The 15,042-nt window shown below is 40.2% G+C and overlaps 1 protein-coding gene across 18 annotated transcripts in view; it reads left to right on the top strand.

Moving 5' to 3' along the window:
- ZNF438 (zinc finger protein 438) overlaps positions 1–15,042 on the top strand; it is a 198,962-nt gene that overhangs the window by 168,281 nt on the left and 15,639 nt on the right. For 14 of the 18 annotated variants that reach the window (XM_070381852.1, XM_070381848.1, XM_070381851.1 and 11 more), the window contains one exon: positions 11,927–12,052. The exons of the other annotated variants lie outside the window; for them this stretch is intronic. In XM_070381852.1, coding sequence (XP_070237953.1) covers positions 11,927–12,052 — 126 coding nt within the window. The remainder of the gene's footprint in view (positions 1–11,926; positions 12,053–15,042) is intronic. 18 annotated transcript variants of the gene reach the window in all.

Genomic DNA, 15,042 nt, shown 5'->3' with positions numbered 1-15,042 from the left:
GGAGTTTTATAGTTTCTGGTCTTACATTTAGATCTTTAATCCATTTTGAGTTTATTTTTGTGTATGGTGTTAGAAAGTGTTCTAGTTTCATTCTTTTACAAGTGGTTGACCAGTTTTCCCAGCACCACTTGTTAAAGAGATTGTCTTTAATCCATTGTATATTTTCATCTCCTTTGTCATAGATAAGGTGTCCATATGTGCGTGGATTTATCTCTGGGCTTTAGTATTTTTAAAAAGTATTTTAAAAATATTTATTTATTTTTGGCCGCACTGGGTCTTTGTTGCTATGTGTGGGCTTTCTCTAGTTGCAGCAAGTGGAGGCTACTCTGTAGTTGTGGTGCCGAGCTCCTCATTGTGGTAGCTTCTCTTGTTGTGGAGCATGGCCTCTAGGGCAAGGAAACAGTAGTTGTGACCCACAGGCTTAGTTGCTCTGTAGTGTGTGTGATCTTCCCAGACCAGGGATCTAACTCATGTCCCCGACATTGGCAGGTGGATTCTTAACCATTGGACCACCAGGGAAGCCCCAGAGTATTGGCTTTACCGAAGCAGAATGACATGTGTTGTAGTGAGAAAGATGGATACAAGTATATATACATATATATTCATGCACACATGTGCAAACATAACATACCTATACAGAGAGGGTATTTTCTTATTCATTTTTGACCTAGTTTTTCCTATATACCCATTTTAAAAAAGAAATGTAAAAGAAACAAATTCCCATCCATATGATTTTTTTAAATGAAAATCATGATCTCTTAACAAGAGCTCCTGGACCTTTTAAAAAAGCAGTTTATGGGTACAGATAATCATTTTTGAGTAAAGAGTAATTTAATTTTCCTCAGCATGCAGAACAAACAAAGCCTAACCTTTAAGAGGAATTCAAGTCTTTCCCTGGATAGAAGAGAAGTTTTGATATGTGTGTGAGGAAAAAAAACTGCCTTTAAATGATTCAGAACTGGGCTTTGCTTGTGGAAGATGCAGGCTTCCCTAGTGGCTCAGCGGTAAGGAACCCACCATACAGGAGATGTGGGTTCGATCTCTGGGTCGGGAAGATCCCCTAGAGAAGGAAGTGGCAACCCACTCCAGTATTCTTGCCTGGGAAATCCCATGGATGAGAAGCCTGGCAGGCTGCAGTCCATGGAGTCACAAAGAGTCAGACATGACTGAAGCAACTACACAGCAACAACAGTGGGAGGTGTAACTGTTAGTGCATGGAAGGAATTTGCTTTAAAGAATCCTTAACTGGAGAAAACATTCTCTGCCAAAGTGAAAGGTAGTGTCATAGCTATAAAGAGCGTGGGATGTTTGAAGATCATGTCTGCCCCTGAATTGCATAACCTCAGGTACATCACTTGACCTTAACTTTCTCATCTATAAATCTATAAAATGAAGATAGTAAGTCCTACCCTCTAGGTGATGTGGAGATGAAAGGAGATAATATATGTAAATCACCCCAGACGTTGCTCGCTGTAGAGCAGGCCCTTATGAGATGATGCCGGCTCTTGTTCTTAATGGTGGTTATTAATATCCAAGTGCCCTCCGCCTGTAAAGGCTGATGCAGTGAGATGGGCAGAGCTCCCTCCTGCTTGGGGTGGGTGCCTTGTAGCCTTCAGAGGCCAAGCATGACCCTGAATTAAATTTAATATATGAATGCTTAAAGCTATTTCAGGCTTCCCCGGTGGCTCGGCAATAAACAGTCAGCCTGCAGTGCAGGAGCTGCAGAAGATGCAGGTTCGATCCCTGGGTCAGGAAGATCACCTTGAGAAGGGCATGGCAACCCACTCCAGTATTCTTGCCTGGAGAATCCCATGGACAGAGGAGCCTGGTAGGCTACAATCCGTGGGGGTTGCAAAAATTGGACATGACCGAGCGACCTAGCACATATGCATGAAAAGCCATTTCAATCCAAAGCAGGCAGAAATGAGAATTTGTATCATGAGAAATTATATAATTAATTAAAATAAATAAATATAAACTGATTATATTGGTCAGAAAAAATAGTATCATACATATGAGGCCTAAGAATTGCCCAGTTATTCTTGAATTTACTCATTTATCAAATGTTTTCTGTATGTCCTAGATTGCTATTAATATTGTTTAACAAAGAAAAATTGCAGATTTTTAAATTATGGTTTTGTTTATATTTCTTTCATCAAATATAATTACTTATGGAACATGAGAAGTTTGCTGAGCATATTTCATTTATTAATTAAATGCTGAGTGATTTATGTCTGTCTATAAAGTATGGTACTTTTGAATTTCAGACTTGTAAGCATGTGTGGATGCAAACACAACATGCACTAATGTATGAAATTCAAGTAGGACATCACAGCAGAGTTGTGGGGCTTAAGAAAACCCATGGCATCATTTACTATCTTCTAACAAAATTTCTTACAATGGAAGCAGATTTAATGATCACATAAAGTGGAGGGTGAAAAAGTTGGCTTAAAGCTCAACATTCAGAAAATGAAGACCATGGCACCTGGTCCCATCACTTCATGGGAAATAGATGGGGAAACAATGGAAACAGTGTCAGACTTTATTTTTCTGGGCTCCAAAATCACTGCATATGGTGACTGCAGCCATGAAATTAAAAGACGCTTACTCCTTGGAAGCAAAGTTATGACCAAACTAGATAGCATATTCAAAAGCAGAGACATTACTTTGCCAACAAAGGTTCGTCTAGTCAGGGCTATGGTTTTTCCTGTGGTCATGTATGGATGTGAGAGTTGGACTGTGAAGAAGGCTGAGCGCCGAAGAATTGATGCTTTTGAACTGTGGTGTTGGAGAAGACTCTTGAGAGTCCCTTGAACTGCAAGGAGATCCAATCAGTCCATTCTGAAATCAGCCCTGGGATTTCTTTGGAAGGAATGATGCTAAAGCTGAAACTCCAGTACTTTGGCCACCTCATTCAAAGAGTTGACTCATTGGAAAAGACTCTGATGCTGGGAGGGATTGGGGGCAAGAGGAAAAAGGGACGACAGAGGATGAGATGGCTGGATGGCATCACTGACTCGATGGATGTGAGTCTGAGTGAACTCCGGGAGTTGGTGATGGACAGGGAGGCCTGGCGTGCTGCGATTCATGGGATCGCAAAGAGTCGGACACGACTGAGTGACTGATCTGATCTGATCTGATCTGAAGACAGTACTTACCAGGAACTATGCCAGATGCTATGAGGAATCCAAAGATAAATCAGACAGAAGACTGTGCTATTATAAAACACAAAATCCTCGTAGAACAGCAGACATGTATATAATCAAACAGAATAAAGCATGACAAATGCTGCGCTAGACGTGAATATGGTATACCTGGAGAACAGTTGATTGAGCCAGAAGTTTGAGGCTGGTCAGGAAACATGACCAGACGTGGCATTTGCTCAGGACATGAGCACAAGTGTAGAAGACAGAGAATGGGGGTTAGGGGGTCAAGGGACATGGATTAAGCTGGGAGAGAATTAGATGAAACTCATTAGAAATTCCAGTGCCTTCTATTTAAATGTTTCCTGATTTTGGATAAAGAATTTTAACATTGTAGTATCACTCAGATAGTTTGTACTATGTTAAAAGCTTTCCCCTATTATAATAGTGTTGATATTATCCCTTTCTGTGTGAAAATATTATTTACAGAATCTCTAGAAGTTCATCAAATGTATTTTGTTACAATTTTCTATCTTTTCATATTTTCAGGTTTTGGAGATTTATGGTTTTCCCAAAGCTTTCTTTTTTTGTTTGACATTTTCAAATGAGGAACTAATAATGTAAGGACATGTATTTTGTGTTGGAAAACAGCAAACTGTAGCAAGTGATTAACCATGTTTCTAGGGTGGGGAGGAGGAAAATTACATGCTAAGGCCAGCTACAGTGGTAACCTATACTGTAACTTTGTTGAAGGAAAACACCACTGGGATTGAAAATGCAAATGGATTTGTTATTGATACAGGGAAACATACAAATGAGCAACCTTGCCAAATGTTCCTTTTAGAGGGACAGTTTATGTTTTTTATGTGCCTGGAAGACGTTGACTGTGGTTTGCCAATTAAGCATGAGTGTTAAGTCCCCATACAGTTAATTAAAACAAGTCCCATTCTTCATTGGTCAGGAAAGAGCCTTAGGTCCAGGGGAGGGCTGTTTTGCTGGAGTCATTCAGAACTCTGAAGACTTTTGCCAGTTTCACCATTCAGTCTTGCTGTTTCGTAGGCAAGACGATTGTGAGTAGAAAGGTCTTACAGAAATCTTCTAACACTTTTCTCAGCTCTGTCATAACATTTATATTGTTTAAACATAGTTATCAAATTGTGTGTGCTGTTTTTATTCAGTAAGAGTAAGAATAAATGGAGCTGAGAAAATGGCAGATGCTTTGAGGCAAGATGTAGTGGGTCTTAATGACCCCCTTTGGAAACATCGCAGTTAGCTGAACATGCTCTGTACAACTCCTACTAATTTTCGAAACCTGTGCATTATTTAACTGTGAAGCCATAACCATTACTGTCTATCATGTGAATTCAGATTTAAAGCTGGTAAAAAAAAAAAAAAAAACCTTGGATTTTCTGATTCAATAAACTACTATAAAAAATAAACATATCACAGCCTAAAAATATATTCTTATGTCTTACAGACATAAAAATATGTACTTGCATCTCACAGAAGTAAATGTTTTGGTATTAGTGAATATAGCATTTCAACTAAAGGAATATTTGGGATAGCTAGTTAATAATATATATATATGTATTTTTAAGTTTAGGAAAATAATCTTACTTATTTTAGACTCTTAATATCAGGGGTGTGTGTATGTGTTCAGTTGCTCAATTAGGTCCTTTATAAACTTCTTCATGAATTCTCTGTCTTTGGTGAGCTTTAAAGCATCCTGGCATATAGTGGTTTCTCAAATGTATATTAAATTTTGTTTAAAACTGCTTGAAACTCTCATTTTTTCAAAAAAATCTTATTGCCTAGATGCTATGAAAACACTGTAATCTGTTTTTTAGTGAAACACCAAGCTGAAGTTCTCAAGTCTGTGTGTTTATTTAACAAATATTTTATTGCCTTTGGAGAGGCAAGGAGCAAAGAGAAACAGGAAACCAAAGTAAGATCCACTCTCTTATAGCTCAGATTCAGTGAATAAAACTGGGCTGTCTTTCCAAGCATTTTACTGTTTATGAGGATTCAAAGACTTTGACTGTGTGGATCACAATAAACTGAGGAAAATTTTGAAAGAGATGGAAATACCAGACCACCTGACCTGCCTCTTGAGAAACCTATATGCATGTCAGGAAGCAACAGTTAGAACTGGACATGGAACAACAGACTGGTTCCAAATAGGAAAAGGAGTACGTCAAGGCTGTATATTGTCACCCTGCTTACTTAACTTATATGCAGAGTACATCATGAGAAATGCTGGACTGAAGGAAGTACAAGCTGGAATCAAGATTGACGGGAGAAATATCAATAACTTCAGATATGCAGATGACATCACCCTTATGGCAGAAAGTGAAGAAGAACTGAAGAGCCTCTTGATGAAAGTGAAGAAAGAAAGTGAAAAAGTTGGCTTAAAGCTCAACATTCAGAAAACGAAGATCATGGCATCTGGTCCCATCACTTCATGGGAAATAGATGGAGAAACAGTGGAAACAGTGTCAGACTTTATTTTTGTGGGCTCCAAAATCACTGCAGATGGTGATGGCAGCCATGAAATTAAAAGACACTTACTCCTTGGAAGGAACCTGGATAGCATATTCAAAAGCAGAGACATTACTTTGCCAACAAAGATCAGTCTAGTCAAGGCTATGGGTTTTCCAGTGGTCGTGTACAGATGTGAGAGTTGGACTGTGAAGAAAGCTGAGCGCCGAAGAATTGATGCTTTTGAACTGTGGTGTTGGAGAGGACTCTTGAGAGTCCCTTGGACTGCAAGAAGATCCAACCAGCCCATCCTAAAGGAGATCAGTCCTGGGTGTTCATTGGAAGGACTGATACTGAAGCTGAAACTCCAGTATTTTGGCCACCTCATGCGAAGTGTTGACTCATTGGAAAAGACTCTGATGCTGGGAGGGATTGAGGGCAGGAGGAAAAGGGGACGACAGAGGATGAGATGGCTGGATGGCATCACTGACTCAATGGACATGAGTTTGGGTAAACTCCAGGAGTTGGTGATGGACAGGGAGGCCTGGTGTGCTGCAATTCATGGGGTGGCAAAGAGTTGGACACGACTGAGTGACTGAACTGAACTGAACCTGAAAATGGTTTGTTGTCTTGTTGTCTAATCACAGTTTCATTCTTTGAACATAGTACTGGGGCTGTTTCCTAAGCTCCTCTCCTGGTTTTTCTTCTCTCCTCCCCTCTCTTCTCAGTCTGGGGAAAGAACACCAAGCTAAGAACTGAACTCTGGTTCTTCTGCCCTTTTTTCTGGGTTCTTTGCTGTGCTATGCTGTGCTCACTCAGTTGCATCTTACTCTTTGTGACCCCATGGACTGTAGCCTCCCAGGCTCCTCTGTGGAATTTTCCAGGGATCAAACCCACATCTCTTGCATCTCTTGCATCTGCAGGTGAATTCTTTACCACTGTGCCACCTGGGAAGCCTCTGGGCTCTTGGAATCTTGGCTGAATCAGTGAGCCTCAGTTCATTCTTCTTTCAAATAGGGATAATAATTCTTGCCCTGAAATAGTCAAATGAGATAAGATACCATTGATACTGTTGATTCTCATCATTCACAGTAGTTACATTGTGTAAGGTCACAGGAACACTGAATTAACTAAAACTATACCATGGCTCCCAGGGGAAATGCAGGGTTAGGTTCCTGTGAGTCTCTGGTCACCATACAACATTTTCTCATCTATCAATATAGAACCTGCTTTTATGTATGTTTCTGTTCAAAGACACCTCGCTGAATATATCTTGTTGATTCCTTGACATGAATTTACCTCACAGAGACAGCATTATAACTCATGCCTGAACAACACTTATCTGACACACGTGTTTTCTCCATTAGGTGCATCAGACTCTTCTAATCCATAGGGACACCAGACAGCATATCAGCACTATTCTCAAAAACTATTTTAGACAGTGAAATCACTAACAATGGGGAAAAAATACCAAAAAAATGTGGCACTAAGTAGACAGCAAAAAGAACACTTGTTTATACCATGGGAGCTGAGGCAAGGCAAAGTGTCCACCACCACTGGGAATGTGACTCAGATTTGGAGATTATAAATAAATTTTAGCAAGCAGGTAAATTTACAAATAACAGAATCTGCAAATGAGGATCCACTGTGTAGGAATGCCTTTTGTAAACTCTTAGAGCACAATATAAATCTCAGAATAAGTTGCAGAATAAAACTTCTTTTGGAACTCACATATTATAACTTTGTGCAGTGTTGATATTATCAATGTGAAGTTAATCAAGTAATAATATGTTATTTGAGAGCAGCTACAAGTTCTTAGCCCAGTAAAGCTATAAAAACAGCTCTTACTGTGAACTCTGTCTCTTCAGCACTCACATTTAGTGCACAGTAGCGATGAGAACCACTGTAATTTGACGCTTTGTGTTTAGTGGTTAACGTGGCTTTGTGACCTCATTATGGGGAAGGGGAGGGAACATTCCCTATGTTTTACCAAAATATTATGTTTCTAAATATGTGACATTCATATGGAAGTATTTTGATCTTAACTAGCAGTGTAAACGCTGTTCTTGGCCTTTTGGTACCATTTTATGTTGCAGACCAAGTACAAATTGACATTTTCAAGCTGGTTTTGGTTAACTCCTTAGTGTTGCAAATTGGAACTTTCCAATGTAATAACTTCTGCAAAATACCGCTGTATTAGTATGTTATGCTGTTGACAGAAGTACAAATGGAAAACACACACATACCTATGGAAGTTTCCTCATAGGACAAAATGGAAATGACTTGGGTGGCCTAAGCCTTATCAGGCAGACCTCATACTGGGAGTTATTTTCCTAGTTGAGATAAAATACTAGAGTCAGGAATATTCTTCTTAGTAAATTTGGATTAGGACTATTTTCATCATTGGAAATCGCCAGACTTCCTGTGCTTCAAACACAGACTACCATCAGATTATCCGCTCAGGCCTGGATCAGTGTCACTGTAGCCACTTGGCAGCGGAGTCTTTCGGAAACTCCAATTAACCATGTAAATATATTTCATAGCATCACCTCTCACTTTGTCAGGACCCCCGCTGCCTTTCTATCATTAACATAAATGCAGGTGCAAATAGCATTTATGTACTTTGATAGGAAGCAGTTGGAAACATCTCACCGTGGGACCCAACACTTTGAGATTGTGTACATCTGTTCCAATAATGTATGCAGCCCCAGCGACACGAACACAAGGATGCGAACATCTGCCCCCAAGACCGTTTGCCATATAGCAGATGCTAATGTCTTTATTTATGCAGATGGCTGGCGTGACGAGCCGAGAAGGGATAAAAGGGAAGAAGTTTCACAGCAGTATTTCGATGTTATGAAGCCAGGAATATAGGTTAGGCATTTTATGTTTGTAAAAGTCTACTACTAATAAATGGGGAAAAAGTGGAAACAGTGACAGATTTTATTTTCTTGGTCTCCAAAATCATTGTGAATGGTGACTGCAGTCATGAAATTAAAAGATGCTTGCTCTTTGGAAGAAAAACTATGACAAACCTAGACAGTATATTATAAAACAGAGACATACTTTGCTGACAAAGGTCCATACTGTCAAAGCTATGGTTTTTCCAGTAGTCATGTATGGATATGAGAGTTGGACCATAAAGAAGGTTAAGCACCAAAGAATTGATGCTTTTGAACTGTGGTGCTGGAGAAGACTCCTAAGAGTCCCTTGGACAATAGGGAGATCAAATCAGTCAGTCCTAAAGAAAATCAACCCTGAATATTCATTGGAAGGACTGATATTGAAGCCAAAGCTCCAATATTTCGGCCACCTGATGCAAAGAGCCGACTCATTAGAAAAGACCCCGATGCTGGGAAAGATTGAAGGCAGGAGAAGAAGGGGGTGACAGAGGATGAGATGGTTGGATGGCATCACAGACTCAATGGACATGAGTTTGAGCAAACTGTGGGAGATGGTGAAGGACAGCAAAGCCTGGCGTGCTGCAGTCTGTGGGGTTGCAAATAGTCTGACACAACTTAGTGACTAAGAAACTACTACTAATAGGAATAGAAATTCATAAATCTTGTCATGCTTTGAGTAGAGTAAACATATTGTTGTTTCTTTAAATTAATTCACATCAAAACCCTAAAAACATTTATAGAAATTCCAGCACTTAAATCAGAAGCAGCAATTAATGATTATTTTTGTCTTGATAAAGTAATTTTAAATGGTTTTGAATGCCTTTTGCTAAGAGTACTGAAAAAATTGTGCTCTTAAAAAAAAAATTACAGTACTACTAAGAGAATCTTGTGATGATAGTTCTTAAAATTGGAGAAAAAAATAAAAATGTCATTAGTTTAAATATATTGAGTTGGCCAAAAAGTTCATTTGGGTTTTTCCATAAGAGGTTACAGAAAAACCCAAACAATCTGTTTGGCCAACCCAATAATTTATAAGATATTTCATGAATATAAATTCAAATTGAATACAATATCAAATACAAATTTGAAGTATTACATATTTTTAATACTTTGGTCAATCAAAAATTTTTTATTTAAGCCATATTCTAATATTTCCAACTAATGACATTTAACTGTAATTTATATTTTTATTAAAGTAAATTACCAAAAAGTTTATTTTTATAACTCTCCTAAGGATCTGCTTTACAGATTCTCACACAGGAAAAAGGTGAAGGAAAAACTTGTCAACCCAAAATGAGACATTTCCAGATTTTATTTTCTATTCTCATTCACATACACACGAAATCACAGAATCTTCAAAGATCTGTAATATCAGATTTTATCTAGTTAGCAGTTCTCAAATATTTTAATTTCAGGCCCCTTTACATGCTTAAAAACTACTGAATATTTGTTTATGTCAGTTGTATCAATTGGGATTTACCATTTTTGAGATTATAAACTGAAAAAATATGTATTTGTGGATTCATTTTCAAATAACAATAATCTGGGCTTCCCTGGTGGTCCAGTGATTGAGTCCGCCTTGCAATGCAGGGGACACCGGTTTGATCCTTGATCTGGGAGGATCCCACGTGCCTTGGAGCAGCTAAACTCATGCACCACAACTGCTGACCCTGTGCTTCAGAGCCTGAGAGCTGCAGCTACTGAAGCCTGCGTGTGCAGAGCCTGTGCTCCTCAACAGGAGAAGCCTCGGAAGTGAGAAGCTCCCGCTCACCACAACTAGATAAAACCCTCAAGCAGCAGCGAAGACCCAGCACAGCCAAAAATAACTAATAATAATAAAATAACAACAGTAATCTCACTACAGCTTAACATATTTTGTGTAATTGGCTGTATTTTCCAAAGCAAAAGAATTAGAAGACTTATTACTGATTTACATTTTTTGCAAATCTTTAAAGTCTGGCTTCATTGAAAATCATAAGAGTCTCCGACTCTTTTCTGGTCCTGTAGCCAGTATGTTGTGATAGATTGTTTATATTGGAGTGTTTGAAGAAAATCTAGCTTACAGTAACTGGAAAGCGGGTATTTTAATGGCCTTCTCAGACAATTGTGGATATTTTTCTTTGCTACTAGACCAAAACATGCCAGGTAACTGTAACAGAGCTTAAACAAGTCAAGTAAGGTAACAGCTTACAGTGTAGCTGTAATGTGAAATTGAAATTGTATTCTTGTATTCTATTACATTTTGGTCTGTCTGACACTTGAATCTTTTGCTCATTCATGCAATGTTTATTAGAGAGCATTAGAACTTCCCTGGTGGTCAAGTGGTTAAGAATCCGCCTTGTACTGTCAGGGGCACTGGTTCGATCCCTGGTCCAGGAAGATTCCACAGGCCAAGGGTCAGCTAAGCCCATGCACCACAACTACTGAGCCTGAGCTCTAGAGCCTGCAACTCGCAACTACTAAAGCCCTTGTACCTACAGCCTGTGCTGGGCAACAAGAGAAACCACTGTGATAAGCCCATGCTTCACAAGTAGCCCCCACTTGCTGCAACTAGAGAAAGCCCTCACAGCAGCGAAGAACCAACACAGTCAAAAATAAGTAAATAAAATTAGAAAAAGAAAACATTAGTTCACTGAATTACACAGGTCTTCTATATATGCCATTTTATACAGTATTTTGGAAATCTTATCTGTTAAAATAAACACCAGTCTTGTCTAGAGAAGGCAATGGCACCCCACTCCAGTACTCTTGCCTGGAAAATCCCATGGACAGAGGAGCCTGGTGGGCTGCAGTCCATGGGATCGCTAAGAGTCAGACACGACTGAGCGACTTCACTTTCACACATTGGAGAAGGAAATGGCAACCCACTCCAATGTTCTTGCCTGGAGAATCCCAGGGACGGGGGAGCCTGGTGGGCTGCTGTCTTTGGGGTCGCACAGAGTCGGACACGACTGAAGCAACTTAGCAGCAGCAGCAGTCTCATCTAAAAACCTACTAAGTATAGGAGAGCTTCAGGCTCTTGGGGATGCCTTTAAATTTTCCAAAATTCTAATGCTGCTCGAAATAATAATTTTTATTCTTGACCATGAGTACAGCCAGATGTTTTCTCTTGTAATGACAAGCTTCACTCATCCACTTTTGAGAAAATGTCTGCCCAGTACCCAGCACTGAACATGATCTCTCAACATATGTCTGTCAGATGTTCTTTCAAAGTAAGGATGGTTATTCCAATGAAGAGCAGCTAGTTCAGCTTCAAACCATCCACGAGCATTTTTCCTCAGGGCTACCACCATGCCTCTGTGCCACGGAAGTCATGTCCTCATGCAGGATTTTATAAAGGCATATAAGCTCAAGGTCTAACAAAACTAAATTTTCGTCCTGCTTTTCTGTTGTTCTGCCGAGGGAGCCTGGTGACAAAGAATGCGGCTGTTTGGACAGTTTGCTGTCACGTCCTGAGTTCATCAGTTTTGCAGTTACATCCTCTGTCCCATCAATGCATTGTGTGCAGAGGTCAGCAGTGGGGAAAAGGCAAGTGACATCTTATTACGAGCAGGAAAAGAGAGTGGGGAAAGCCTCCCGGGTCAGCAGACTGTACTTTGAGAAACAGTACTCTAGAAAAATTCCCGCTTGGTAAAAAGAGGATGTTCAGGCCCATAAGGATTAGGATTTCACACAGGCTCATCCCAGCAGCGAGTGAAAGAGCCAAAGCCAGACCTCTGCTCACGTCTGCACATGTAATAGACTTGCTCCCCTGAAAAGGTCCCCACCACCAACAACCAAAAAAAGAAGATTCTAGTTCTGTCAAGTTCACTAAAGGTATAGGACTTACCACATGAGGAATGTGGAAGTTCTTTCAGCATTTTCAGACATTTTCATTCAGTTATAATATTCTTCAATGACCTCAATTTTGGAAGCAGATGGAATAGAATTTGAAAAAAATCTGGAAAACTTAAAATTCTATCTGAAATTATAAATAATATTCTATCTGAAATTATAAAAAGTAATGACTTTTTCCTTTCATTTTTGCGCATATTAAAAAAAAAAACCTCTTATGTCAGTGCCTAAAAGTGTTATTAAATAGACTGTGTAATTAATGATTTTTAAAAGTTTCACTTTGGTGTAAACCTAGGCTGTTTGTTCACCAGAAGCTCTGTTAAAGAAGGCCACCATGGAGTTTGGGATTGACACATACACACCACTATGAATAAAATAGATAACCAACAAGGACCATATAGCACAGGGGACTCTGCTCAGCACTCTATAATAGCCTATATGACAGAAGAATCTAAAAGTGACTGGATATATGTATAAATGACTCATTTTGCTATATGGAAACTAACACAGCATTGTAAATAAACTATATGTCAATGAAAATTTTTAAAAAGAAAATAATATAAAAGAAGAAGGCCACCACCCTAGAAGAAGCCTGGCATTCAAGCACATTGTGAAGGAACTCTTTCTGTGTAAATTTCCTTAAAAGTCTTAAATTTCCTGTAAATCTCCAGCAACCATGCTGTTAGAAAAGGAAGCTCTTTGTCTCTCCTGATGGTTACGTTCTCTGATTGGAAAAAGTTGAAAAGACTAACTGTCTCAACATAGAGATGGATGGTGTGGCACTCACAGTCATTGGAGGAGACTGACATATTAACAGAGTCATCGGCAAACCCCTTCATACATTCAGTGTGTTGAAATGGAAGGAGAGCAACTTTGGGGCCAGACAGACCTGGGTTCAAACCCATCTCTCCCCTGCCAGCTTGTGACTTGCCAGAAAGATTAAGTGTCTGCATCTGTGATCCAGAATACTATGATCAAGAGCTAGTGGAAGATGAAGTCAGATCGTACTTTGAGTACCAAATCTGACCCATGATGGAGGGACATTTTAGTCCTTCACTAGGGGGCTTATGGTTTAGGGTAAGGGAAGACGCCTGTTGATAAGTAGAAACAGGGAACATATTATATACTCTACCTGTGGTAAGAGTTCTCAGAAAGAAAAGAAAGGAGATAGGGCAGTAGCTTGAAAGGGAGAGACAGCCCAAGGATTATTTACAGTTGTTGATTTTGTTTGTATAGTTTTGTATCCAGCAAAAGCACAGGAGAAAGCAACACAGTGTAGCTAAGAGCTATCAGGTCGCTCATCTAGTAAATAACACATTGTATGATGGCCGTGTACCAGACAGGAACTGGGGGCCAAGGTCCTGACAGTGAGCTTACCTTGTAGGAGGAGGAGACAATCTCATTATAAAAATAAGTGCTGTGAAGGACAATTAAAGTAGAGAAAGAAAAGAGCTGTGTGTGTGGCTGAGCACTGCCTTTAGGTGGGATGACCGGGGGAAGCCTCCTGACTTCAGGGGTCTCACTGATGGTGAAGAAGCCCTGAGGCCACAGAGGGGCCTGGAGACACGTGTGGGTGCAGCACAGCATTGGGAACACCCCATTTCCTGATTCAGTTCAGTTCAGTCACTCAGTCATGTCCGACTCTTTGCAACCCCATGAACCACAGCACGCCAGGCCTCCCTGTCCATCACCAACTCCCAGAGTTTACCTAAACTCATGTCCATTAAGTCAGTGATGCCATCTAACCATCTCATCCTCAATCATCCCCTTCTCCTCCTGCCTTCAATCTTTCCCAACATCAGGGTCTTTTCAAATGAGTCAGCTCTTCACATCAGGTGACCATTTCCTGATACTAAGGCATATATCGTTTCATCTATCGTGTTGCAGGACTTCAGATGAATGGTGCATATTTAGAGCAATAGAGATGCTTGCTCCTGACCCCCTACCCCAGAGAAGATAGACTTATTTGTGTTGTATCATTAAAGAGGGGAGTGTAGAAATAGGAAGAAGAGACAGTGATCTCTCTGTTCCCCACAAGGTCTCAGACACTTTAAGCTGCTATAACAAAGTACCGTGGTCAGAGTGGCCTCTAAACAGCAGAAATTTATTTCTCAAGTTCTGGAGGCTAGAAGTTCAAGATCAGGTTCTAAATGGTGAGAGCCCCCTTCTGGGTAGCAGACTGCCATCATCTCATATATCCTAACATAGCAGAAAAAGAGGAAGAGAAATCTCTGGAGTCCCTTTTATAAGGCATTAATCCCATTCACTAGGGCTGCACCCTCATGACCTACTCATCTCCTAAAGGCCCCATCTCCTAATACCCTTACACTGAAGGTTAGAATTTCAATATGTGAATTTGGTGGGGGCGGGTAGCGGGGGTTGGGGGGAATGAGTCACCAATATTCATTTCATTGCAAGGTCAATGCCACAATCACTGACAAGGGAGAGAGATGGGGATAGGGTGGGGTGGGGCAGAGGGGTGAGGCTTCAGAGAGGCAACAGGAACAACCTGGCTGGTCCCAGTGAAGAACTGAAGGAAGTCTGTTAGGATAAGAAACAGACTGTGGAATTGGTCTGCAGTCTGAGACTGGAAACCTTGCATTTATGATGTTGTCCAGTGTTCACAATGGCTCGGTTTCTCTGGCTCCAGGCAGTAGGTAGTGGGAGCGGAAAGTACAGGGTGG

Source organism: Bos mutus, chromosome 13, assembly GCF_027580195.1.
Source record: "Bos mutus isolate GX-2022 chromosome 13, NWIPB_WYAK_1.1, whole genome shotgun sequence".
In the NCBI taxonomy this organism is placed as follows: Eukaryota; Metazoa; Chordata; class Mammalia; order Artiodactyla; family Bovidae; genus Bos; species Bos mutus.
This window is presented reverse-complemented; position numbering and strand designations above follow the sequence as displayed.